This window comes from Semicossyphus pulcher, unplaced genomic scaffold (assembly GCF_022749685.1).
Source record: "Semicossyphus pulcher isolate SPU_LCO1_2020_fin unplaced genomic scaffold, fSemPul1.0.p SCAF_13, whole genome shotgun sequence".
Classification (NCBI taxonomy): Eukaryota; Metazoa; Chordata; class Actinopteri; order Labriformes; family Labridae; genus Semicossyphus; species Semicossyphus pulcher.
This window is the reverse complement of record NW_027211637.1, coordinates 23,347,657-23,374,010: the sequence shown is the minus strand read 5'-3', so window position 1 is coordinate 23,374,010 and position 26,354 is coordinate 23,347,657. Positions and strand designations below refer to the sequence as shown.

Sequence of the window (26,354 nt, the reverse complement as noted above, 5' to 3'; positions counted from 1 at the left end):
AAACCAGAGATGATGTGATGAAATCAAAGTGTCAGAATAAGTGCATGGTCATCTGTAAAACAGCTTTTTAAGACATAGTAACAGATACAGTAAATGAGGGCTTGATCTAAGGTGAGGTTCATATGTGTTCAGTTAATCAGTGTTTGATATCCCAGCTGTGTGGTTTTGCTTATTAGCCGTTTTTTTTTAAGTCTTAAAACATATTTAATATTATTTTAGGTATTTTTTTGAGAAATTTGCACGTGAGATTTTGTCCTTTGACGTTTGCTTTCATACATTGTTTTTGTTCTTTCCTTTTTTCCTCATCTTTCAAATCTAAATTCATGTTATCGTGATGTTACGGCAGTCTTCCCTTGTTAAAACCTGAGCATTTTGAACAACATACTGTACTACCTCATTCACAGGGTGACAGCGCCCTGAAGAATCCGCAAGCCAAGCCAATTAATAACGCAAAGGTCATTTCCATGTATAGAAATAAGCAGAGCAGGTTGAAAATAAATCTGGCATTAAAGCGAGCCCACGTAACGATTAATGAACTGTGACATGTCGGAGAAGAAAAGACACAGGTGTAAATGAGAATTAACGATGGCTGAATATCTTCCAGCTGCTCCTGTTTGAGGCTCCTGATACTGTGAATGCTGACTCACTGACAGGGACACACAACAGAGCGCTCGTTAATCGTATTAGCTGCACCTGTGTTGTTCCTGCTATGACCAGACATGATGTCTCCCGTTGTAAAGGCCACAATTTAGGGACAATTCCAAATAATTGTAAGTGCTACTGCGTAGTGTAACAAAACCACAAGTAGGAGTCCGCAAAACTGACTCTGAACCATCCATATGTCCAACTAAAGTTGCTAACATTAGCTAACATTAGCTACAGTATGCTACTCGTCATATCAGGCATGGCTGTAGCTGTATTTGGATTGAGAGTAGTTGGACTTTGGGACATAAGCCAAAAAACTTTCTGGCAGTAAATTAAAATATTGTTACCACTCTTATATCTGACGATAAAGTAAGAAGCTATACAGCCAGCAGCCAGCTAGCTTAGCATAGCACAAAGACTATTACTTAATCTGTGCACGAACCAAAGTGTGAAATGGCAATTTGGCAGTGACAAGATGACTCCACAAAGACTCAGCAGCTGGCCAAGAAATAGTCACTCACGCTGCCTTCAGATGGGAAGTCTTGTACTCTTTATGCTTGAGGCACAAGCTGTTATGTAGTCAGAACACCGCAGCTACGTTCCAGCCAGTTAGATGCCAAAAGACTTGCTTGTAAGCAGGTAACGTTATGCTTTGCAAAGGTATAATGACAGATTAAAAGAAGCCGTTAGAATATCTTTCTCCTCAGACATTACATTGACTTGACATCCAAGAAGACATCGCCATGGGGTCCGCCACACTTCTAAAAAGCATCAGCAAACATGCCACAACTCCTAAAGTCAGAGCTTTAAGAAAATCTTTACTTTCAAGGTTGTGAACTCCACAAGAGGTGGCCGTGAACACGGTAAACCCTGGTTTAAAGTACCCATAAGCCCTCCTTAAATCCAAAACATTTTAGTCTCTGATTGGAATTTTAAACCTTTGGCCAAAGCTAGGCTAGCTGTTTCCAGCCTTGATGCTAAGCGAAGCTAACTGGCTGCTGGATGCAGGATTATAGAACGAGGTATCAACTGTCTGACCTCACTCTCCACTATACAGCAAAAATTAGGATTTCTCTAAATGTTGACGTCTGTAAGGTGGTATAAACTGGTGTGCGGTAAACACCAGTAGAATTTTGAGGACAAAAAGGCTCTCTTCTCTGTAAACCCGGTGCTACATGCTGTATAATTTGCCTTCAAAATTCCCTTTCAATGACAATCACTGAATGCTGTAGCTTTGTTTCCCAGCAAGAGTACAGACTTTGATAAAGTAATTTAAGGGAAATGCCATACATTATAACATGTAGGCCACATGTAGATGCTGTTCATCACATCTAAGGGAATTGACCTCTGGGAGTGTTAACATGGCAAGTAAAAATTAATGAGTATTCATATGTTGAATGTGTTTCGCCATCTTCTAGGGCTCTCAGTTGCATGTAGCACTTGTACAGTAGACGTCTTAAATGTGGTCCAACGATGAACAGTTAATCCACACAAACTGCAGTTTAGTCTCATCATCTGTCTGTGCTCCTGGTTGTTTATATTCAGCATGTGTCTTTGTGTGAATTCATCCAAAACTTAATGGTGGAAAATTCCAAAACTGGCCCTCATAATCAGAAATATTGTATCTGTTATTGGCTGTAAACATGTCACGTGCATGTTTAAGAGTGCGTCTTATCTGCTGTCTCTATTCTGACTCTGTTTACAAAAACCATTCAAGTTAATCTCATTATTCCCACTGAGCTCAACCTTGTTCTCAACATGAACTGGGAGTTGTATAGCCTGTAGCTGTGTAGTGTTATTATCAAGCACAATCATACCATTAACTGTAATTAAATGTAAATATTGCAGTGACTATTGAAAACTACGTTGTTGTATTAGAATAGGCTTACCTGTCTGATGTTGTACTTGTATATTTATTTAATATAGACTCGCTACGTGTCTCAACTCCAACTTTCTGTACATATGAAAGAATATTTATCAAGGACAATATTAAAGTACGAGGCTATTTCTTATTTGTATTTATTGCTGCAGCTTTACCGTATTCATCAGTGAACGAACAGCTAGATTCTGCATGAGGTCAGGCATCTCGAGAGTTCTCCAGCCGCCTTACTTTCAGGTTTTGTTATATTTCTGCCTCCATTTTTAATTTGTATTCAAGACGTGAGAGGATGATGATTTTAGTCTGGTGATGTAGGCCTTTAGATACGTACTGAACTTGAAGCTGTTGTTATATTAAAGATTAAATGCTTACTTTACATAACTTTTATTCTATGTCCTCATTTCTACTCTATCTTTTAAATCTGCTTTCTTCCTAATGTCCAGCAGGGGTCGCAAAATAAGTCTGATCGTATGAAACAAGAAGGGAAAATGAGCCTACTTCTCAGTTGATTTATCGCCTGATATACATTTTCCCCGCTGAATTTATGGTCTAAATAACTAGTTTCAAGTCTTCTTTAATACAACATGATGTTCTTTCCTAAAGTGAAGGCATATTTAGAGCAACACAGTCAAAATAGCAGGGTATGCATTATGGCGTGGCTACCTTCTGCTAGAGGCCTAGAAATACAAATCCACTGTCCCCTCTACTTGGTACACTACACTGTTGATTTTCCTCTCTGTCTCCAGAGCTGCAGACCTAGTGGCAGGCTAATCAGGAGAATGGGAAACACCTGGGCCTGGTGTGCCTCATGCATATAAGCCAGAGCAGCTGCCAGTCTAGAGCAGACCTCCTTTCCCCTCACACCTCTTCGTTGCTCTTTATTTGCGTTTCTTTGTTTTCGCGCAACAACATCCACGCAGCACATTTCCATCCACAACCCAACTTTTTTTAATGAAGCAAGCTGGGATTTGTGCTTGTTCAGAGGAGGCAGACTGCTGAATCTAACGTTTTTTTCCTTCCTACATTTCCCACTTCCGTTAATTGTCCCAACTCTTACGCAACAAAGTCCTCTTTTGTTTGAGCGCTCCAGACCAAATAATTTCTCCCATAGTGATCTGTCTGTGCTCACCCACGTGACTTTTAATGTGCTGGCTATATTTTGCAAAGTAAAAAAAATCAAACACAAATGACATCCTGTAAATGTTCTGTGGAGGACACAAGCAGGAGATCTTTAAAGAAGGGTTTGTAGGGCACTAGTCTGGCATTTTTCCCAGTGCTGCAATATAAAGTAGCTATACGATACAACAGAAGACAAGTCCTGAATTTAAATAGTATGGCAGTATTTGAAGCAAAATGTTGTGTAGCATATTAGCAACATGGTGCATTCATACAACTTCAACAATCATGCACACAGAGCAACTTATTGCTCAACAAAGCCAAAGAGATTATAATAGGAAGCAAAATCGCACACCCCAGTCTACATCACAGTGTACCTACACTGGTTACCACACATATCCAGCCTGGCAAAGATTCAGCAACAGCTCTATTCTTACATAAAGTTAGGTTACAAAAATATTGTCTTTCTAACTTAATAGAGGAGCAATAGAAAGCCTCCTCACTGGAAGCAAACCAAGACAGGACAGGAGGACTCGCAGACAGTGGTTTAAACTGCAATCTACTGTGTAAAATCAATTAAATCTGCCTGGGAAAAGCCCCAAGGATATTAGAAGACACTACCCACCTCAGCCACAGCCTTTTCACCCTGCCGGCTGCCGTCTGGGAAGTGATACACAAGTATCTGCTGTTGTACAACCAGACTACAGAGCAGCTTCTTTCCTTCAGCTATAAGACTCCTGAACTCCAGCTGATAACCTGCTCAACTCAATAAAAATAATACTCTTCTCATAAACCTCAGTTCTTATATACACATTCACAGATATAGATTTTCTAGACTGCACACCGTTCTATAAATTAAACTACAACTAATGTTTTTCCTTGCCCTCTATTACCTTTGCTCTACTTCATTCCCACTATGTCTTATATGAGCTATACACTATAACTTGCATGTAGCTTATTACAGTTATTGTCATTTATTATATAAATACACATACACATCTCTTTATATTTTCTGTACAATGTAGTTGTACTACTGCATTTTACTGTGCAGCCCTGTATTGCATAATGACAATAAAGCTAAACTTTGAACCCTGAACCTTGATAATGTAGCTGTACTGAGTTTGTTAGATCTTAAAGTTGGATTTAGATTGGTCTTTGTCTGCTGGCTGTCTTTTTTATACCATAACTTAAGACATTTTTTAAAAGTTTAGGTAAAATTTGTGTCAAGGACATTTAATATAAATTATGGTGTTCCTCAAGGAAGCATTTTGGGCCCCCTCTATTTTCTTTACACTTTCACCTTCACCTTTATACTTTTATTACAGCTTATTTATCAGACACCCCTATAAAGTCCTTACCACATAAACTACAGTGAGCAAAGTAACACTTTAGAACAACTATCAAAATAAATATGGTGCAATAAAAAGGGCAATATTTCCCACTGAAGTACATCACTATTAAAAACTCAAGTAAAGTCCTAGAAGTCCTAAGTTTCAACTAGACTAAATTGTTGAAGCAAGTGGGACGAACATTCTTGGAAATCCTGGGAGCCAAATTTTATTGAAAACTAATAAAAATGTGGACGTATTTTATTAAAGGCCATTTTATTATTTAAAAGGACTTGGGGTTTATCTACAAAAACAAGAAGCGGAATGTATTATAAAAATGTTATGAAGTTTACTTTAATTATCAGATTAAATCCCTATTAGAAGCGTATATTAGATAGATATTCATTTGTGAAGTCTTTTGCAGCTGGTTTTAGCTACATACTTATATACATATGAAGTTATGATATATGGGGGGTATATATAACTATATTAAAAAAATCTAAAACAATTTTGAAATGGGCTATTCTGTAAAATGAGTAATTAATCATTTAGTTTATTAAGTCTTTGATACTTGTACTTTAATATAGGACTTTCACTAAAAAGGTCTACACTGCTGTATTGCTCTAACAGCACTGTATCTTAAAAGAAAATATCCTCTATAAATGTCAACAAAACTGTTAACTTCCCAGGTCATGTTTTCATGGTAAGGGTTATCTCACTAATAGTGAGTTCACATGGATGTTCACTTATGTCCGACTTACTTTCAGCCTACTAACCTCTAGTCAGCTGGATGAATGAATGACCTGGCTCAGTGCTCGCTTTAATGGGCGGGCCGGTGTCTCCCCCTCGGACAGGCCAATAAAATCGGAGTGCAGCAGCTTGCAGCAGCTCGGTCCGTGCGTTGCATAACCGTACTGCAGGTTCTCCTCAGCGGCAGTCAGTCAGTGTCGGTCCCCCTCCACTCATCGGTTTACCTCTTCACAATGGCAGCTCCAAAGAAAGTCTGCATCATTGGCTCTGGAAACTGGCAAGTTGATCTGTCAATGTTTTAAACTATGAACTGACTGCGTGTTAAATGTGGCTAACTTTATTGTACGTTTTCATCTCTGTTGACAGATAGCGTGTCAGACCGGGTGTACCGTTGCTAGCCAACAGCCGGCTAACGTTAACTAGCTACATTTTCACTTGTAACGTTCAGAGTAAATTACAGGTTTTTAAGCAGTAGCCGTTAGTCGTTCCATTTTACCCCTTATTAGAGTCACATCGCGTTGCTAAGAAACTGGCTGAGTAATACGGAAACCTGGCCACATGTCAGTCACGATTCCTGAGGTTTTGTGGTCATGTTAGCCACACTGTGTCAGCAACATGTTGCCCCACTCCCAGCAGCAAGTCTACACTAGAAATCTATTATTTTATAGCCATTTAATCACTCTTCTACAATGCTTGCTTTACAATTTTGCCAACAGAAGCCGCTAATCTCTGGGGGACTCCAAACGCCGAAATTCATTCATCAGTCGATTTTTTAAAAGTTACCTTGTAGACGTCAAAATCTCAGCGGGTTAAAACATAATTTTAGGCCATGGATGCATCTTTAAAGTCCTCCAGGGAATTCGGCACATATCTCTGGTTTATTAGCTTTACAGATTTGTTTTATGTGTTAAAAACTCTGTTTTTTATACGCACAGCTTGTTCAGGATTGTAGCGTTTGTTGGAAAGAAATTAGAAAGAAATTTAAGAAGCTCATTCATGGGTTAAGATTTGATTCAATGCCGAATGGATTTGTCGGCCTCAAGTTAACAGAATAATGTCTCAAATCAGGATTAACCCCCTGAGAAGATTGCAATTGTTTAAACAAACATTAAATTAGCAGAGTTCTTAATGGAGTTTGGCTTGGGATTCTTCTCAAGGATTGCAGCTGGTGCTTGAGAGAAATAAAACTAGGGCTGCAACAAACATTCGTTTTCATTTTAACATGATAAGCAGATTATTTTCAAAATAACTGATGGTGAATCGTTTGGTTTACATTATTTCAAAAATATGTAACAAAAACAGCTCATCATAGTTGTCTAAAACCCATTTTATGTTATTTAACAAGTAAATGACTAATCAATTACTTCTTGCAGCCCAATTTAACCTTAATGTTGAGTAAATTAACTTTTAATCACCAGAATTCTCAGTGGACTTTGGCACATTGTTGTCTTCATAACAAGAAAATAGAGGGTAGATTTCATCTTATTGTAATCGCAGCCTGCCAGCTGAGGATCAAAGAACAGAAACATTATAATGAACCAGCCATGTTAAGTAATGACCTGTTGATCACACCAGCAGTCACATGATAGTAATAACTTACCAGAACTGTTTTCTCGCTATGTTACTTTCACTTTACATAGATTTAAATACAGTGTGAATTCTACACTTTTTATCATGTAAATTAAACAGTTTCTGTATCTATTAACAATACAGGGGTTCTGCCATTGCCAAGATAGTGGGTGCCAATGCTGCTGAGAAGTCAACATTTGACAGCACAGTCAAAATGTGGGTGTTTGAGGAGACGGTGAATGGGCGCAAGCTGACCGAAATAATCAACACTGATCATGAAAACGTGAAGTACCTTCCTGGGCACAAGCTACCAACCAATGTGGTAAGAAACAGATTTAACAGTAATTCAGGGTCTCTTTATTGCCATGTTATTTGTTCTTGTTTTTAAATAGATTTAAATTAGTCTTTTTCTAATGAATGTAGCCACTGTGGTATCAGTCTCCTGAATGTTGTTAAACCAGCTCTAATGTAGGTTGTGTCAGACGTTTGTCCCTTACATCATCATCCTCACCCTCAACAGCTGGCTGTTCCAGACCTGGTGGAGGCGTCCAACGATGCAGACATTTTGGTGTTTGTGATCCCGCACCAGTTTGTTGGAAGAGTGTGCGACACAATAAAGGGCAAGATAAAGGGCGACGCACTGGGGATATCCCTTATTAAGGTTCGACTTTGCTCTTTGTTCTGCATTTCCATAATTTTCCGATTTTATTTTTGCACTTGTTTGTGTGTGAATTCAGGCGTGACGCTAATTCATCTTGTGTGCCAGACGTATGTATAATCAGTTACGCAATGTGGTCTTTGACCCAAATACCAGCTAATGTAAACGTGTTTGTGTATCTTTGTTCTTCCAGGGAGTAGACGAGGGGCCTGATGGACTGAAACTCATCTCTGATGTGATCCAGGAGAAGCTCGGTATCACCATGAGTGTGCTGATGGGGGCCAACATTGCCAATGAAGTTGCTGAGGAGAAGTTTTGTGAGACCACCATTGGTGAGTCTGATTGAATGTTGCATGTTAGGGGTTTTTTTGCCTTTGGAAAAAGCTGCACTCAATTTCTGTTTAGAATAAGCAGTTTTCACCTTGAAGCAGGAAGTATGATTGTGCTTTCAGTTTGTGTTTTCCAGCTTTCTGCACTGTCAGCATGCGGGTGAAAGTTCAATCTGCTTGCAGTTGCTATTTCAATGAGTGGGCTGGTTCGGTTTGACATTTGCTTGACGCTCACAACATGCTTCAGAGGATTTACTGTTATTGTTGGAACACTAACCTGTTTTTTTTAAAAGGATTAATATTTGCTGGATCAGTGCTTCAGTGCTGTTAAATGTACCTTGTTTAAAGCTTTGGAGCATTAAAGCTGTACTCTAAAAGATAAAGTGGTTTTAATCAACAGACTAAAATAACTAGGTTTTTTTTTTATACTGCTTCTAGGATGTAAGAATAAAAACCACGGGGCTCTCCTAAAGGAACTCATGCAGACCAACAACTTCAGAGTGACTGTAGTAGAGGAGTACGACGTGGTGGAAATCTGTGGAGCCCTGAAGGTGAGCTTTTCTATCAAAACATGTGCATGCATCAGAAATGTGTTTTACATTTGGTTATGTTTTGGGTGAGAAATGACCTAAAAAGCACCATTAAACTTCCAAAGCAGAATAGCTAAGTTAAACAAGTGTCCATTAAGTGAACAACTGATGCACTTAGTTCCATTCCACCACCGCAGCCCTGTCGAATCTATCTCACACTAATGCATCTTTGTAAAGGTTAACTTCTTTATTATATACCCAAAAATAAACGTCCAATAAAGATGGCCGACAAATCACAGGAAGTGATGTGTAGTTTGGCTCGTAAGAATCAACACAGACATTGAATCTGCCCTTGCGATATGTCTGTCTCAGAATGTTTAATAAAAAGTAGTGTAAGTGCAACATCAAAAGGTACACTGAATATTTGCTGAAACTTCCCCACCCCCCTTGTCCTTTAGAACATTGTTGCAGTTGGGGCAGGTTTCTGTGACGGTCTGGGTTTCGGGGACAACACAAAGGCAGCAGTGATCAGATTGGGCCTGATGGAGATGATTGCCTTTGCCCGCATTTTCTGCACTGCGGGGCCTGTATCATCTGCAACTTTCCTGGAGAGCTGCGGCGTGGCCGACCTCATCACAACCTGCTACGGGGGCCGCAACCGTAAAGTAGCCGAGGCTTTTGTGAAAACTGGAAAGGTGTGAGATTGGATCTTAAAATACTTTTATCCATTTTGGGTAAAATACATATGTCCTAGGTATTTCGATTATGAGAAACAAGTCACATTCTTACTTTGTTTTTCATTTCTTCTCTTGCTCAGTCCATCGAGGAGCTGGAGAAAGAGATGCTGAACGGTCAGAAGCTGCAGGGACCAGCAACGGCAGCTGAAGTCTATCTCATCCTCAAGCACAAAAACCTAGTGGACAAGTAAGTTAAAGTGATAATCTTGAAGATTTTCATGTAAATAAATGTCTGTTAAGTCACTATCTATTGCCAAATAAGGTAACACAATGGTGATTGAGCCTATGACCCACTGATGAAAGCCTTTGCATTTGCAGTGTGTAGTAGAATTATGGACTGGGTGTCTGTGGCGACATTCGCGGAAAAAAATCACCCAGCAGTGGTTGGTCTGCCAGAGAGGGTAGGCGGAGCTAAGCGGCTGTTCTTCCGTTTTCTGTAAATGTTGCGAGTAAACAGTAATCTACTATGGCTGAACAAACAAAGAAAAGATGGATGACTACAGATACAACTTCAAAAATAAGTGAAAATCCGAAGAAAAAGAAACAAATTTGACACTCGGATGAAGGCAAAAAGGAACGAGGAAAATCATGAGTTACAACCTGAGCCAACTGAGGATGTCTGGTTCAATTGGGAAGTGTGCTCCCGCAATTATCATATATCGCCTTAGGGGGGCGCCCAAGAGAGAAATAAATCTTCGAGATTGTCAGTTTGAGCAGCAGCACAACACAGACTCGAAGCTCTGTTTCCTTGTGAACGTGTTACAAAAGACATCAATCAGCAAGTGTCATTTTTGCACTGAACAATACCTCCTCTTCCTCCAGGTTCCCTCTGTTCAATGCAGTGTATCAGATCTGCTACCAGGGCCATCCAGTCACAGAGTTCATAAGCTGTTTGCAGAACCACCCGGAGCACATGTAAAACCTGGAAACGGACCACGTGCCTTCTAAATGAAGAACATGACCATTATTCACCTGTTACCTGTCAGAAATAGATCGGGGATGACCAGTCACTCCACAGCTGCCGTGCAAACTGAAAGGCTCCAGCCGTTGAGAGGACAGGTAGCGTAACATTTGTGTGTGTTCAGCTCTAGTTTGACCACTTTGTCCTCTAACATTCAGTCTCTGACATCATTAAGTGCTTTCTTTTACTTCCTGACGTGAATTGAAACTTGAAGGATATCTGTTGGGAGGTTTTTCTCTCCTCATGCGGTGGTGTGATAGATCTTTTTGCCTGAGGCTTTTTTTGTTTGTGATGAAATCAGAATGCATGGTGCATCTTTCCTCACAGCAGCCAAACCTTAAACACTACTATAGAAATCCAACTTTCCTGGATATCACAACTATTATTACTGTATTTTTAAAAACATTCGACTCCTGTTTTAATCTACCCATGACTGCCATTCAGTTATTTAAAAGGTTTGAATTAATAAGGCTCTGCATCATGCATTCAGATTTTGACAGGGCCAACCGCTCAGGGCAAAGACCTATTGAAAGCCTTGTGTAGTGGGAATTATTGATATCTAACATTAATGTTGCCGTCCAGTTAATGCCTGTCCATCACACAAGTTGTATAATTAAAGAGGGAATACCTCACTTTGTTATGTCTTTGTATGATCATAAGTGTCTTACGTAATTCACTAAAATATTTCCTGTCTTGTACTGTATATTAACAATCGCACAGCAACTGTTTTTAACAAAAAATGCAAGTGCCTTAGAAAGCAAGGTTGCTCCTTCTTGGCCATCGTCTTTTTTTTTTTTTTGGGTCAAACCAAAGACTTGACTACTAAACGTCCGTCCACTATGCCATTTGTTATTGTGACCCTGCCTGACCCTGTCTTACTCAGATACAACTAATGTGTGTTGGAAATTATGTAAACATTCTTCTGTGAATAAATTAATTCAAGTCATAAATCACTGCTTGACTCATTTTTACTGTCTCGCTATAGAAAGACAAACACTTCATCTTAATTAAACAGCAACACAGTGGGGGAGTCTTGGTAGGAAGAACTAATGCCAGAATATGATGTGTTTAGATAGATTCGTCTTTATAGCAGACATTTATCTAAGATGTCTATGTAATATGTAAATATCTTTATTTAATGAAGCCTTAAAGCTCCTGGGAGGAGTTTTTGCTGGTTATGAAACAGGCTGAAATTATTTCTGATTACTCTGTGTGACCTACAAAAGCAAACCAGACCTTCAGCGACAAGATTGATTATTTCTATATAGTTATTTTTAAGGCCTGAAACTGCTGGTGCATGTACAGGACAAAATCAGCAAAGAGTTAGGAGGTACGGCTTTGTCCACAGGGGGCGCCATAATCAACACAAACAGAAAGTTCCTTAAAAGGAACTTTAATTGTCCCCTGTGAAAGAAGCTGTAACAGGACATATGCTGCCGTTTGAGGAAAAAAAAAATGCTTTACAATTTGTTTGAGTTATGATACATATAATGCATTCTGTGCACATTACTTTTGTTTACGAGAAAACACAGAAGGGCACCTTAAGATGTACGCCTCAAAGCATTTCACTACACACAGACAGGCAGATGACAAAAGGAAATATGTCCAAAAAATTGTAAAAAGGTACAAATAAGGTAGTCAACACCAAACCATGCTCTGTGTTATGTATAAAAATGCAGAGCAGCCCCAGTTGAGTCAGATTTAGCTTGAGATCCTTGTATCGATCTACAGTACATCCTGATGGAGATGATCTATCTGGGATGATAATGCCGCCATCTACAGGACACAAGGGGTCACTGAATGATTTCTTTAGTATGAAAATCATGTGAATTACAGTTTTTCACATTTCTTGAAACCTTCACCCATTTTCTCAAAATGTAACCAAATATTCAAACTACATTCACAAACCCCCCGACTCTTCTAGCAAAATGAAACAATGCTCTCAGGTGATACAAACAGCGAGTCAATATATAAACACTGCAGAGCATTCATTAGACACTACATCAAAATAATGAGAACACAGCGTCCAGGGCATGTAGTAACAGAAAAGGACTTTATTGTCGGCCTATATAGGAAGAGCATTTTGCAAAAAAATATAATAAACACAATTGTATTCAGCACTTGCATACAGTAAAGCTACAGTACGCCCAGAGGAAACTCTAAATGAAAGCACATTACAGTACACTCAAAAATGTGCAACTGCAAAATCAAAGTGAATGAGGGAATCATTCATCCTCAGCATCATGTCTTTGTGCTGCTTCCCTCATTGTCATCCCATGAACAAGAACATGGGCTATGATAGTTGCATCTGAAATGACTGTACTTGAGCTCCTCCTCGTCGACCACCTCTTACATATACCTACTCTACCTCCTCTGCCTCTCAGATTGATTCCATCCACTGTTGATATCAACATTCAATGCACTCAAATCATGACAGCTGTGTTGTAGTTGTGTTTAACTTTTGCCGCCCATGTTGACCATTTTGTAACACATGTGCATCATAGTGCAGAATGTGTTTTAAATGGTGTCTAACTACCTGAACTTGTTTAAGGTTTTGCTAAGAGTGTGGTTGATGTCAAATGGGTTTAGTCACCAGATCTCCAACAATAGATTTTGGACCCACCTGTTAGACAGATCAACTGTTGTTTGGGTTAAGTTTGACCCTCAAATGTTTAATGTTTTAAATGGACTGTACTTAAATAGTGCTTTTCTCGTCATGCGACCACTCAAAGCTGCTTTTACACTACATGTCACATTCACCCACACATTCATACACTGATAGCAAAGGCTGCAACCTAGAGTGCCCAAGTGTCACACATCTCACCGGGAGCAATTTGGGGTTCAGTGTCTTGCCCAAAGGCACTCGACATATAGACTGAGGGAGCTGGGGATTGAACCACCAACCTTCCGATTGAGAGACGACTGACCACTGAGCCACAGCCACCCCTGTTGCATGTCATACAAATAAAAAACACAGTTCTGTGTCATATTTAACCCTAATTTTGATAATTGGATTCAAAACATTTTTTAAAAAGCTGTTAATTTTGTGGTAATAAATGGACAACAAGCTAGTTTTTTTACATTTACGTGATGACTTTAAAAACAAAAATCTAATTTAACCCACAAAAGGTACATTCCCCTTTTTAAGCTGAGTAACCATAGGGAAAATAGGACATTGGGAACACAGGGCATACACTGTAGCAGGTCACTAAAATTTCTGCCTGCATCCAGTTATTTTTGTCTGCCTCTAGGGAAATGTATGTGCAACTTTTTAGAACTGTAATGTTAAACAGTGAGTCAGCGGTACCTGATATATGAAATATTCAATATATAAGTTAGCCTAATCCCTGGCTGTTTTTAACTGAAGTCAAAGAAAATATTTATGAATATGAGACAAATCTATAAAGAATATTGACCCTGTATTTGGCATGTGACAGGTGCTTATTTCATTCCCTTTCAATAAGACCATGGGGGAACACATATATAGACAGTGGAAAATACTGTAGAACCCTTTGTGATGTTCCCACTTATGCGACATTAGATCTGGGGGACCCTGGGAACATAGGAATGATCTCCATTGAAGCTACTCTTTATAGACATACACGCATCATAAGATAATGTCCTCACTTCAAGCTTTAAAAAAGGATCTGAACCCCAAAGCATGAAAAAACACAAACAGAGAAGTAAAACTGGTTTATTACAAGTAGTGGAAATGTAGCTAGCTTTACATGAGAGTGCAGTTAACAGCAGTATACAGTACGTCATTACAAAGACATTCACTGTTGAGTGGTGGACGTACTGCTGTTTGGAATATTTTGAAAATATAAGGTGAACACAAGCAACTTAAATAAACTCGAGAGAAGAAAATGTAAACAAAAAGGGAGCAAAAAGCTTGTTTTGCTAGTCCGTAAGGACACTTAAGACTATTTGCGTATGAATGCTATGAAGAGAAACTGCCTGAATTGCTCTTTGTAAACCAGTATTTTTATCTCAAACAACAATGACCTATTTGGTCCCAGACAGAGGAGGCAAAACAAGATACAAGTGTAGTTAATAAATGCAGTAAAAGCGTAATGGTATTACAATCACGATGGTTTTAAGAGTGATAGGTGTTGAACAATCATCCCTGTGTTCCTCTCCTCTGCTGCGTTCGGTTACTGTCTTTGGTACAGTACTTACACTGGGTGAGCATGACTCAGCTGACTGTTTTCTTATTGATCTGCTCTGTTCCTGTAACTAAGTTTTCTTTTTCCATTTTCCATCCATACTAACAAATGAAGACCTAATTCGTGGAGAGATTTGGAGCTAGATCATCAGACAGTTATTTCTGTTTGAGGAAAATTCTGGTTCAGATGTTTTTGTTCCCTCTCCGACTGACGTGGTCCCACATCTCACATAAAACATGGAAAGCTGCTGGGAATGTATGTATATAAAGAAAGCCCATGATAACAACATTAATTAATTGTTCTCTTTTAAATGTCTGATGAAGTGGCTCCAAGGAAAAATTGCTATACCTGAGAGATATTTTCTTTAAATAGCTTCTTTCATCTTAGCTGCTACTTCAGTAGATCCACGTCATGCTCCAACTCAGTGGTGGAACATGACACAGCTCATTTATCCTGCTGCAAACCCTCCTACTACTCTCCTACCTCTACTCCTCCCTCATCACATCTCATCACAGTTCACAGTCTGTGAGGGTTGACCCATTTGTAAGTGCCTTCATAGCGAAATCCAACTCTCTTTGCGAGGTCGTCTGCCTCGGTTGGGCCACGGCTGAGAAGAAAGACAAACAAAAGCATTCAACACTCTGTACTAAATACCTCTTACAACTTAGCAGCATAGTGAACAACATATCCTACCTTCCGTATTTGTAAGGAGTGGGTGTGGGCTTCTCTTTCTCTATCTGATGAAGAAGAGGTGTGAAGATCCTCCATGCTTCCCTCAGTTCATCACTGCAAATAGAAGATAAAAGATGCACTATGTCGCCATCTAGTGGAATGAACTGTTACTGCTATTTCCACACAGGTTTAATTTAGAAGTAGTAACATGAGAAGATAGTAGTGGAGCACAAAGACAGACCTGCGTACAAAGTGCATCTGACTCCCACAGAAGACGTCCAGGATGAGGCGTTCGTAGGCGTCTGGGAGCTTCACGTCCTGGAAACAAGACAAATTTTACATCATTACTAAATACTGATAAGAAATGTATAAATAGAAATAAAAATGTATTTATAAGTATAAGAGTATATTATTTAAAGAGTATATATATTATAAGAGTAAAAGTAATTGATAAAGGTGAAAAAAAATGTGACTTTTCTAAATGTTATAGTAAATTTATGACTTTTTATATAAACAGAATATTAAAAATAATTTACTTAAAGGAGCAATTCGCCCCCGGAAAAAGCCACTGTCAGTCAAAGCTGGTGTTCTCTGTAATCGATAGAAGCAATAATATTTGAAATTGGCAGAATAGCTGTGGAAAGTAGTATAAACAGCTCGTGGTTTCGCCTATTCTAAATTCCTACAACACCCAGCGTGCATTGCGCCCCTCCCTCTGAGAGGAACGGCCCAGTGAGAGACGATGGAGTGAAATACTACCGTTTTCCAGTCACGGACATTGATCGCTGCAGGCAATGGCTCAGAGCGGTACAGAATCCAAAATACGACAAGAATATACCGGTGGATCGTCTAAAAAATCTTCAGGTCTGCAGTCTACATTTGAAACCTGACGATTTCGAATGAGACGTGACACCAGAGGCGGGCGTCCTAAATTGAGGAAGTGTAGTTTAGCAAGCTCCCTGGTCTCCGCCTGATGAAGCGTTTTACGTAGTTTTTCCAGGGCACACAGGAGAAGAGGATAGCATCCTCCAAAGGCACAGAGTTAAACTGCATTTTTTTCCCTACCATAATGGCATTAGCTCCCCATAATAGCATGATAGGATTGAGGTTGAAAATTTGCAAACTGGCCCTTTGAAAAATTTTGATAAGTTTCTTGTGAATTTACATCTTTGGTCTCAGAAAATATTTATAAATTTATGACATGAATCTGGTCAATTCTGATAAATCTTTCTTGGAATGTTACCCCCTCCCCCTGGTTACAATAGTCTTTCCTGTTGCAGCCTCCATTAGCCTTTTTTTTCTGTATGAGAAAAACAACTTGAACCTGCCTTGTATCTACTCTTGTAGGTGAGGTCCAGCTCAGTCTCTTCAGGGCTGAAGTAAACGCCAGGTTTCTTGCTCATCATCTTGGCGTAGACGGCCTCGTTGGGCTGCACACGCACCACCAGCTCATTCCTGCGACACGTATTTCCAAAAATGTCCCCTGGGACATCTGTGAACTGCAGCCGCACCTCCGCTTTCCTCTCATTCAGAGCTTTTCCACAGCGGAGGATGAAAGGAACACCTGTGGAGAGGGGATTTCAATGACAATGTATTATGTAAAATCTGTAGAAAATAAGATGAGTAGATTCATTTTTGTAAAAGCCCCAGCATGTTTACCATCCCAGCGTTCGTTGTGCACATAGAGTACAGCGGTGGTGAAGGTGGCCTGAGTTGATCCTTTAGGAACTGTAGGATCATCAAGGTAACCCAGTTTGGCGTCCCCTTCGCCCTCTGGATCGCCCACATACTGACCTAGCACCACGTCTGACATGGACACTGGAGCGATGCACTTCAGCACCTTCACCTACAAGAGGGAACAAGACAGAACAGATATTTTCACATATAGAATCATAAACCATAAAATCCAGTACAGAGGTGTTGAGAGTGTCGGGTCTGTACCTTCTCATCTCTGACATCATCCGAGCTGGTGGATGCTGGTTTCTCCATGGCAACCAGGCAGAGCATCTGGAGCAGGTGGTTCTGCATGACATCGCTGATGAAGACAAAGGGAACAGGTGGTCAAACAAAAGACAGAGAAGAGGATGTGATGGCTATGATCATGTTCATTCAAATCAAAACTGATCATGTGTTGGTGCTAATGCTGTCCAATCTGTCCTCCATCTATGTAACAGTTTGCAGAGAGCTGCTTATGATTATTTACAAACAGACAGGTAACATTTTACTTTAACCTACTTAATTAAGCATTTATAAGCAGTTTGTAAACTATTAAAATATGTAAATATTAACTCACTATATTGCAGTTGTTTGCAGCTATAAGAACAATTTAAAGAATGGATGAATGTATAGTGATTTATCTGTGTTTCTCCTCACCGGATGATGCCGAAATCATCGAAGTAGCCTCCTCGTCCCTGAGTGCCAAACGGTTCTTTGAAGGTGAGAACAACACAGGCCACACTGTCTCGGTTCCAGATCGGCCCAAAGATACGGTTCCCGAACCTGAAATGAACATTGTGTGATCACATGATGTTCACAGCATGAAAAGACAGCCGTTCGTGACAACATTCATGCACATTGTTTTTCTTTGTGGGTGGAGGCCAATTTGTGTTTTCTTTGTATGATATTCACAGAGGCTTTTGTGAACATCAGCCAGCTGAAACTGAAGTGCTGCATAATTTAAATCACTGTGCATCACCTGCAGACCTTTGTTGTACACTGAATTAAAAACAAAAAAATGTAATAAAAAGTAAAATCTCTCCTTTTTCCACACAAACAATTACAGTCCCTGTGAGGAGTTTTTCAATGGTTAGACTGAAATTAAATCTGATTACTCTATATGACCTACAAAAGCAATCCAGAACATCAGCGACAAGATTGATTATATCTATATAGTTATTTGTACTGCCTGAAACCGCTGGTGCATGTACAGGACAAAATCAGCAAAGAGATAAGAGGTATAGATTTGTCCACAGGGGGCGCCAACGTTGACACAAACCCAACGTTCCTCACAGGAGCTTTAAATAATATCCTCATTATTCTGAGATGTGCTATACGATCTATGTATGTATCCTATTTCTTGTACATTTGTGTTTCCATTTACGCTTCATTGATTTAGGTCTTTCATGTATTATATATTAGAGTATTACATTTATACTGCTGTCTCAGTCACCCTGTGACTGACTGCACCTGCTGCTCTTGTTTTAGTGTTGTATTTGTGTCCTGTTTTTCTCTTGTTCTTTCACTGTAATGTTTATAAGCAGCTATTCGGCCAATTTTCCCTTGGGCAGTTTTTTTAATCTTTTTATTTGGCTGTTGAAAGCCTCTCCTCTTGTTATTATAAAGAGTTGGCTAACCAGTTTGTTGAGAGAGCAGTGTCAGAGTTTGACAGGAAAAACATGTTTTGCTGGACTTTTCAAGTACATAATAATGAACCTGTATGATTTCCTGACTAGTTGATTCCTCTTCTGCAGTCTCACATCTGACCCTGTACACTTTGTTATCACTCTATTGGAACTATTAGTGGGTGTGTCGTCATTATTATGTACAGATATTGATTGATTACAAATTAGGTGAGTCAGACTCTCTGAGACTTTGTTCCTCCACACATGATCACCAGCAAACTTTCATCCACTTTTTATCATTTCACAATATCCTGTTTGGCAATCACAATCTTTACAGGGCATCATATAATATATTAATGCAAGTATAATCTTAAGGCTCTCTCACCTGAGCACCATGAGGTTCTGCACCATTTCCTTGCCCAGATAGTGATCGATACGGTAGATTTGTTCCTCGGTAAAGAGGGAGGAGAGGTGAGTGGACAGCTCTTCAGAGCTCTGAAGGTCATGTCCAAACGGCTTCTCTACGATCACCCTGTTCCAGCCTCTGCACAACGAACAAGGAGAACATAAACAAAGGTTTAGATATGCATGAAAGAATTGGATTTGGCACACTCATATCCCAATCAAACAATGACTACAGACAAAGGCTAAAAAACGGGAACAGTGACACGGCGATGGTTTGTAAGAGAAGTGCTTGTACTGACTTTTTGCTCATACAGCAGTGCCTTATGTTCTTGGTAACATCGTGATACACGGTGGGTGGCAGCGCCAGGTAGAAGAGCCGGTTTGCCTCAGCTCCTCCAGGCAGGGACATGATGTGTGTGTTGAGTTTGGAGAAAGAACCCTCATCTGCATATTTCCCACTGATGTAGGTGTTCCTGCTGAAGAAGGCTGACAACCGCTCTGCTTCTGTGTCCGTCACCTGGGTCAGAGGGTGGGAAACATTACCACATGCATATAATGTGATATGAAGATTTATTGCTTTTCTGAGAATACTTGTGGTCTGATATATTCCCTTATATACAGGAGCTGACGTAGTGTAACCCCTATAAAAACTGATTTATAGCCACTTGGAGGCAGCAAAAACAATTTGTATGAGCTTAAGTTGTCAAGGCAATCTTATTAGCAGTTTCTTATTTACACATCCATTAATTACAGAGCAACATGAGCATTCATTTGGAGTCCAGTTTCTGGCCAACTGATGAATGTGAGTCCAGTACCCAATGTTATGGTCTCCACCAACTTCTGAGGGATTTTATTATTTTTAATATCATTTTATTGTATGTTTTCAAACTTAAAATCTGTTAGTTTTTTTCCACAGGCCTATGTTTACCTTCAGGTATGGCATGCAAGCAGTTCGAATGGCTTCGACTGTCAAGTCCGAGCGAGCAAAGCCCACAAAGTTCGTCTGCTCTGGGAGGAGGCCGTCTCTGAACAACCACCTGGCGAGAGAACGGATAAACATATGGGTCATTATCATTACACGCAACTTCAGAAGCTCAGGTCGAGATTAGAGGAGTATCTTTCTTCCCACTCTGCTCTGCTACTGGTGTAAAATCCTTTGAATGGTTCACTGGGGTCAGAAGTTCACTTACCACAGAGTCGGGTAGATTTTCTTCTTAGCCAGATCCCCCTGCAGGTACAAACACATGATCAGACATATGATTTCACCTTAAAACACAGGTCACAAACACAATCATTACAGGTTGATGCTGACCAGTTCATTCTGTTGGAGTAGTTATTATTTTCCATGACACAAAGTCAAAGGTACTACAGGTCTCAGCATCTGGTATCAGGTAAGTAGACGGCTTCGGCTTATTTAAGAATTACAAAACCTCAGTAATCCCACTGAAAGCAAGCTCAAGGATCAGACAGCGTGGAGACACAAGATCGACAACAGACACAGGGTGTGAAACAACTTCTCTTTGTACAGTATTTAATTTCTTATTATGTCCGTCCTGTGTCAGCACAATGCCTTTATGTTGCACCACACAGACAAGTGAACAAGCTTTCTTTGTACTCGAATAATAAATAGAATTTAAAAGTCTGTCCTGATGTTGACAGAAACCTGCTGAAGAACACGTTGACTATCAGATTAACTATAAGAGCTCATGCAACAGAAACTGTTTGATAGTATTAATCACATTTTTCAAGGCCTTACTGTCACTAGACAACAGTGCTCAGAAACAAGGGAGGACTTTAATCAAACATCTATATAAGAACAGCAAGTGTGAATTCAGTTCAAAGTTATTCCCATAGCAGTTTACTGGTGGCCTTAATCACAATCTAGCATCTCCCTTTAAGACTCTGTATTCTTCAGTTGGGAATAGGTCACCTTGTAACCCTGTTATATTATTTAATATTGTGTGTTTAAAGTGTTACCTGTAAATGAAAGGAACGCGGATCACATAATCATGCATATGTGCTAATAGTAGCTGCAACAATTAACTGATAAAGCAATTAGTTATCAACTATGACATTAACCGCCAACTATTTTGAAAATCTTTGAACTGTTGAGTCATTTTTTTTAAGGAACCAAAGTGACAATTATCGGCTCCAGCTTATGTAATCTGATTTTCCCCCCTTTCTTTGCTCCACACTGACAGGAGAATTGAACATCTTGGGGCTTTGGACAAAGCATGTTTGAGCATGTTGTCAGGGGCTTTGAGAAATACTGTACAACGTTTCTCACTATTTTTAAGACCAAACTAATAATCAGTGACCTGAAAATAACTCACAGATCGCTCTAGTGGTAATCTTTAATGTCACACTTGGGATAAGAAGTTGCTAATTCACTTGAGCCAACCTGGTATGCAATGTCAATCAACAAGCCTGTCAAACTTTGCATATCATCATGACACTGAGCAGCAATAACTAATGAAATATTAGCATTAAGTAACTGTTTGAAAATGTTCTGTGATTGTTGGTATCTATATGTTAATTAACCTGAGGGCAAACAACTGCAGCCAGACACACATATGCATAAAACAAGCCCGACCAGATTGCAAACAGCTCTGCCCTTGCCCCAACCTGCCTGTGTACCACAGTGAAAGAAAAACGCTGACTGCTAGTGACATTGCAAAAATCTGCAACAGTGCCGCTCTCCTCCACCAAGAACAAAACAGTGCATGAGAAAGAAGGACACGGCCAAATGTATAACTGTTTTAAGACCAAGTGCTTGAAATGAAATTTTCTTCTGACAGCAAAAATTTGCATTTTGGTTTTTTATGTTCTCATAGATAACAAGTAGGTTTCTGTAACGCAAGGAAAAGAAACATTTTAGCGGAAAATAGACATTTGGATAGATTGAAGCCTTATAGAGGAGTAAAGGGTAAATAATTAAACATTATGAGACAAGGAAATGAGGACACAGGTGTAAAAAAGTTTCAGAATGCCTTAAACGGTTTTAGTTCCTGAACTGGACACCTTAAAGGTATGAGGAAATAGTCAACGGAAAACAGTTCTTATTACATCATTGGAAAGGATCAACTTTTGATTACATTTGTTTTAGCAGTAAAAGATAAATTAGCATTAATTATGACTCGGCTTGTCTTAAACACAAATATTATTATGTAATGACTATACTGACCGTCACAAACAACTGAAAACTATATTCTTTTTTTTAATGCTTTGTCAGGTTGTTAGCTTGGTTTCCTTTTATTTGTTAAATTGTACAATTTTAATAAAAATGTTTACCACTGTATTTCCTTTAAGTAAGCCGTCATGCACCAGTTTTTTTAAAATACAATAATAAACTGTGATGCATTTGGGTTTTAATTCTTTAAATGAACTCAAACAGAATCCTGCAAAAAAAAAAGTTTGTTCAAAGCAAAGTAACGTGTTAAATTATTCTAAACTTTTTAAAGGGGTCACATGCAATTGAAATGATAAGCAAAGAGGAAGTTGAGTGAGGTTTTCACTTTCACAATTTTAGGCTTTCGAAAGCTTGGCTGCCTGAGTGCCACTTGTTTGCACAAGACTGCTAAAATCAGTTTCAACATTTCCTTATTCACATAATGTGCAGTTATACAAGGATTTCTAAAGATTACTTCACACTTTCCTACAAATTATGGCCACTATAAATGTGCCAACATGATAATAAGGAAACAGAGAAAAACTACATACTTCCTTCTGGTTATAAAAGCCTCTGAATCATTTAGTTAATTTTGTCTGAGCAGGATGACACAAGAGGTATTGCGTATTGCAAAATAAGGTCAAATTTTTATTTCTGCAATCACAGACTAGATTATGACTCCCTTCCCCTGCACCCACCGATGCTCCCATGATGATGAATATGTGAGCGTCGGACGCGTGGAACTCTTCATCTTCATGCAGCTCCTTCCTCAGCTCCCCAAACACCTCAGAGCGTGAGAGGGGGAGGGTGGTCATTTTCTCTAAAATGCAGACAAAAAATAATCAAGTAAGAAAAAAACTGACCAATGCCCTTTAATGTTAAACCAACCATCAAGGGTACAAATACAGACAGAACTCAACCTGAAAGGAATGTACCAGTGCCTCTGGGCTTGAATACAATGAGTATGTAAAACACCTTAGAAATATTTGTCAGGTGGGAGGCACTGTGTCTCAAACACCATCATACCAGCAATAAAAGAAAACAAAAAGCTGGAAATTTACATTACTCCAACTCATGTTTAGCATTTTTCCTGCTGTTTCAGGTAGCCATTGATTTCCATTTTTATCTCTACAGTAAGAAAATCAGTTGGAAGCATACTGAAAAGGTGAGGGGACCGTTGCCGTTTGGCTTGTAGCATCCTAAAGGGTTAGTGAGAGAAGACATAAAGGCAGCGAGTAGAACCAGCTCTTCTTGTTTTAACAAATCTGCATATTGAAGCTTGCATGAGATTTGTGGGGAAAAAATAAATCACAGTAAACATCAAGTTTGTATTTTGATCAATGTGATATAATCACTGCAGTTTGTGCGAAGCAGAGCAGATTGATTAGTACAGTTTTCATTGAGTACTTCTATATTCTGGATTCACGTCCACACTTGGAACTTTGATATAAATGTGAGCGTCTATGCTTGTAACACAATATGCAGTTTATTACGTTATTATCTTTAAAGAGGAATACCCAAATTCTCTGGTTGAGCATTAGCTGGTTGAATTTGTCTTGTATGATCTTGTGAGGAACTTTCACTTTGTATTGATTTCGGCGACACCTGTGGACAAAGCCGTACCTCTCATCTGTTCTCAGATTTTGTCCTGTACATGCTTAAATGGTGTTTTTTTAACAAAAAATCTCATCCTGCTTTCTTTAATAAGTATCACTCACTTTCAATTTTTGCCCTTGAAAATATAAACAAAGGTAGCATGCAGTTTATCACTTCGCCTGGCACCTACCCCCCACCAGCGGTTTCAGGAATTCAAAATAACTATATAGAAATAATCAATCTTGTTGCTGATGGTCTGGTTTGCTTTTGTAGGTCATATTGAGGCATCCGGATAAATTTTAGTCTGTTTAATAACCGGCGAAAAACTCCTCACAGGAGCTTTAAGGGTTTTGGAAAAAGCAAGTCATTTGAATACATCCCCAGCAGCTCCGAAAGTCATTTTTCATAATTTTAATGTATTTTAAAACAAACTCATAAATTAAATATTTATCCAAGTTGCCACCCTAGAATGGAAACCAACTGAAGCCTGAAACAGTAGAATATAAAGTATTACATTTCCAAAACACAGCATACTTTTTTGAAAATGTTCAGTTGAGATGTAAAGTACATGTGATTTTAACTCATTTGACTAGAACAGGAAAAACCACTTGGACTGACACTTCACTTACTCAATCATCCAACATATTACAAGGATGAGTTGCATATTTGAGAGTGCCAAACTTAGATTTCCTTGAGACTCATTTTAAGTTGTAACAATCAGTCAAATCAGGAAGTATTTTTTCCCCCAGCTATTTCACCACTGACTTCTTCATTTTCACCCTGAACTACTCGTCCAGGCTGCAGTGAAAATCTGCTACAAACCTATTATATGCTCTATGTCAGCAGTCATATAAGGTTACATACATGTAAAAACCACCACTGACAGAAAACAACACTCGCAGAGTCTGCACGTGGATTTCTGTCAGTTGGTCACTGATTAGCTCACAGAAATAGCACACACACAAAACTATAATGTTATTAGTCAAATCCTCCACAAAATCCCGTATACACAGGGCTAAACCTTCCTGCACAACACCGCGATAAAGCTGGATAGTTTCGGCTCTAATAGCAAGTTAACACGGAACGACAGTTAGACGTTCATGAGTGATTCTCTCGTGGACAAGATAGCTGCTACCATCAACGGTTAAAGAGGACAGATTATGCTAATAAAGTTAATTAAAGCCTGTATAGAGGGATAATACTTAAACCGCCCAGTCACCAGCTCATAGCTTCTCACGCTGTTATGACAACATGACTTGACAAGCAACAAACCCAAACTGTCGCTTTTAGCTTACTAGTTAGCAAAAAGGCACCTAGCTTAAAACTAGCTATACGCCGGTTAAGTGACAGAACAAAACACAAAACGAGAGCTACTCACAAATTTGATAACGAGATGATGACTAGCAGTTAAACCCCGAGCAAACCCGACGAAAGGATGCAGACTTTATGCACACTCACAGCGATAACAGTTCGGGGCTGGTGGTGCGCATTTACGAGCTGCCTCGCCTACTTCCCTGTTCAAGTGACTAAAGAAGAATTGAGAGATATTATTGGTTTGGGAGAAACTCACCAGCGCTCGCTCGACTCCCCATCGCTGTCGAATCAAGTGACGTCACTGACGCTGAGGATGGGCGTGGTTTAACTGTACAACCTCTCACACAAACGCACGCGCGCACGCAGACTACCCTTTTAAAACTGGTCTAGTGAAAATGCTGTTTCCTTGTTAATGTCGACAAGTATGAGGAAACTAAGAACAAAATAGGACGGAAAAGGAAACAATTCAATCTTTCTTATCTTTGTTTAAAAAAAACAAATTTTCTTAGTTATTGAATCTTTTCTGAAATAATATGATAACAAATTAGACAATTAGATTTTTTTTCCATATTATTTCAGCATCCTTTGTACTCCTCATCATTGCACTATTCTCTTGTAGCATGTACATATTAGTTTAATGTTTAATATATCATGTCTAAGATAGGCGTGTAGTTTTTAGTTTAACATTTAATGTTTAATGCTTGTACATATAGGGAGCAAAGTTAAACCGGAGTCCTTGTATGTGTACATACCTGGCCACTAAAGCTGTACAATTTTGAAGTATTTGTACTTTACTTGAGTCTTTTCATTTTCTGCTTTTCTGCTTTCATGCCTTTACTAAACAACAATACAGAGGCAAATATTCTACATTTAACTCCACAACATAAAATGTACATCAAACAAATAGGAACTATTTCCTGCTGCAGAATAATACCACAGTGATGTAGCATATGTGTGACTTACTCAAAGTAAAGTGCCGATGTTTGAGGTAAAGAAGGAACATGTCACTCAGTGCAACAGTTTGGTTAATTCGTGAATATTTAATAGTGTTTGCGTAACAATGAAACAAAGACACACACACACATACATTATATGAGGCTTTTGCTACACACGCTTCGCTTGTGGGATCAGTTCATTGTTGGTTATTGTCTAAATACTGATTTGTTGTCGAAAGAGTAATATAAAACAT

The 26,354-nt window shown here is 39.1% G+C and overlaps 2 protein-coding genes across 3 annotated transcripts; one reads left to right on the top strand and one right to left on the bottom strand.

Moving 5' to 3' along the window:
• The first annotated feature begins 5,913 nt into the window (after window positions 1–5,913).
• LOC138589571 (glycerol-3-phosphate dehydrogenase [NAD(+)], cytoplasmic) lies at window positions 5,914–11,452 on the top strand. Its single transcript, XM_069659922.1, has 8 exons — window positions 5,914–5,995; window positions 7,432–7,609; window positions 7,808–7,948; window positions 8,139–8,277; window positions 8,713–8,825; window positions 9,263–9,499; window positions 9,622–9,728; window positions 10,364–11,452. The coding sequence occupies exons 1-8, from the start codon at window positions 5,952–5,954 to the stop codon at window positions 10,458–10,460; spliced, it is 1,056 nt and encodes a 351-aa protein (XP_069516023.1). The 5' UTR covers window positions 5,914–5,951; the 3' UTR covers window positions 10,461–11,452.
• A 2,728-nt stretch (window positions 11,453–14,180) lies between these two features.
• Window positions 14,181–25,398, bottom strand: LOC138589798 (glucose-6-phosphate 1-dehydrogenase). 2 transcript variants are annotated; one of them, XM_069660253.1, is made up of 13 exons: window positions 25,310–25,398; window positions 22,954–23,075; window positions 20,277–20,314; window positions 20,015–20,123; window positions 19,386–19,603; window positions 19,067–19,225; window positions 17,714–17,839; window positions 17,282–17,375; window positions 17,000–17,186; window positions 16,669–16,904; window positions 15,582–15,658; window positions 15,362–15,454; window positions 14,181–15,275 (listed from the first exon to the last, which is right to left on the bottom strand). In XM_069660253.1, the coding sequence occupies exons 2-13, from the start codon at window positions 23,068–23,070 to the stop codon at window positions 15,185–15,187; spliced, it is 1,545 nt and encodes a 514-aa protein (XP_069516354.1). In that variant the 5' UTR covers window positions 23,071–23,075; window positions 25,310–25,398; the 3' UTR covers window positions 14,181–15,184. The 2 variants fall into 2 exon arrangements, with proteins under 2 accessions (XP_069516354.1, XP_069516352.1); XM_069660251.1 differs by having other exon boundaries at window positions 25,230–25,365.
• Between the last annotated feature and the right edge of the window lie 956 nt (window positions 25,399–26,354).

Bases quoted from the DNA above. Each gene is read 5' to 3' on its own strand.
- LOC138589571 (XM_069659922.1), top strand. From the start codon at position 5,952: ATGGCAGCTCCAAAGAAAGTCTGCATCATTGGCTCTGGAAACTG. The intron at 5,996-7,431 runs GCAAGTTGATCT...TTAACAATACAG, and splicing joins ATCATTGGCTCTGGAAACTG to GGGTTCTGCCATTGCCAAGA. The intron at 9,729-10,363 runs GTAAGTTAAAGT...CTCTTCCTCCAG, and splicing joins CACAAAAACCTAGTGGACAA to GTTCCCTCTGTTCAATGCAG.
- LOC138589798 (XM_069660253.1), bottom strand. From the start codon at position 23,070: ATGACCACCCTCCCCCTCTCACGCTCTGAGGTGTTTGGGGAGCTGAGG. The intron at 19,226-19,385 runs GTCAGTACAAGC...TTCGTTGTGCAG, and splicing joins CACTGCTGTATGAGCAAAAA to AGGCTGGAACAGGGTGATCG. The intron at 16,905-16,999 runs GTAAACATGCTG...CCCTCTCCACAG, and splicing joins GCACAACGAACGCTGGGATG to GTGTTCCTTTCATCCTCCGC.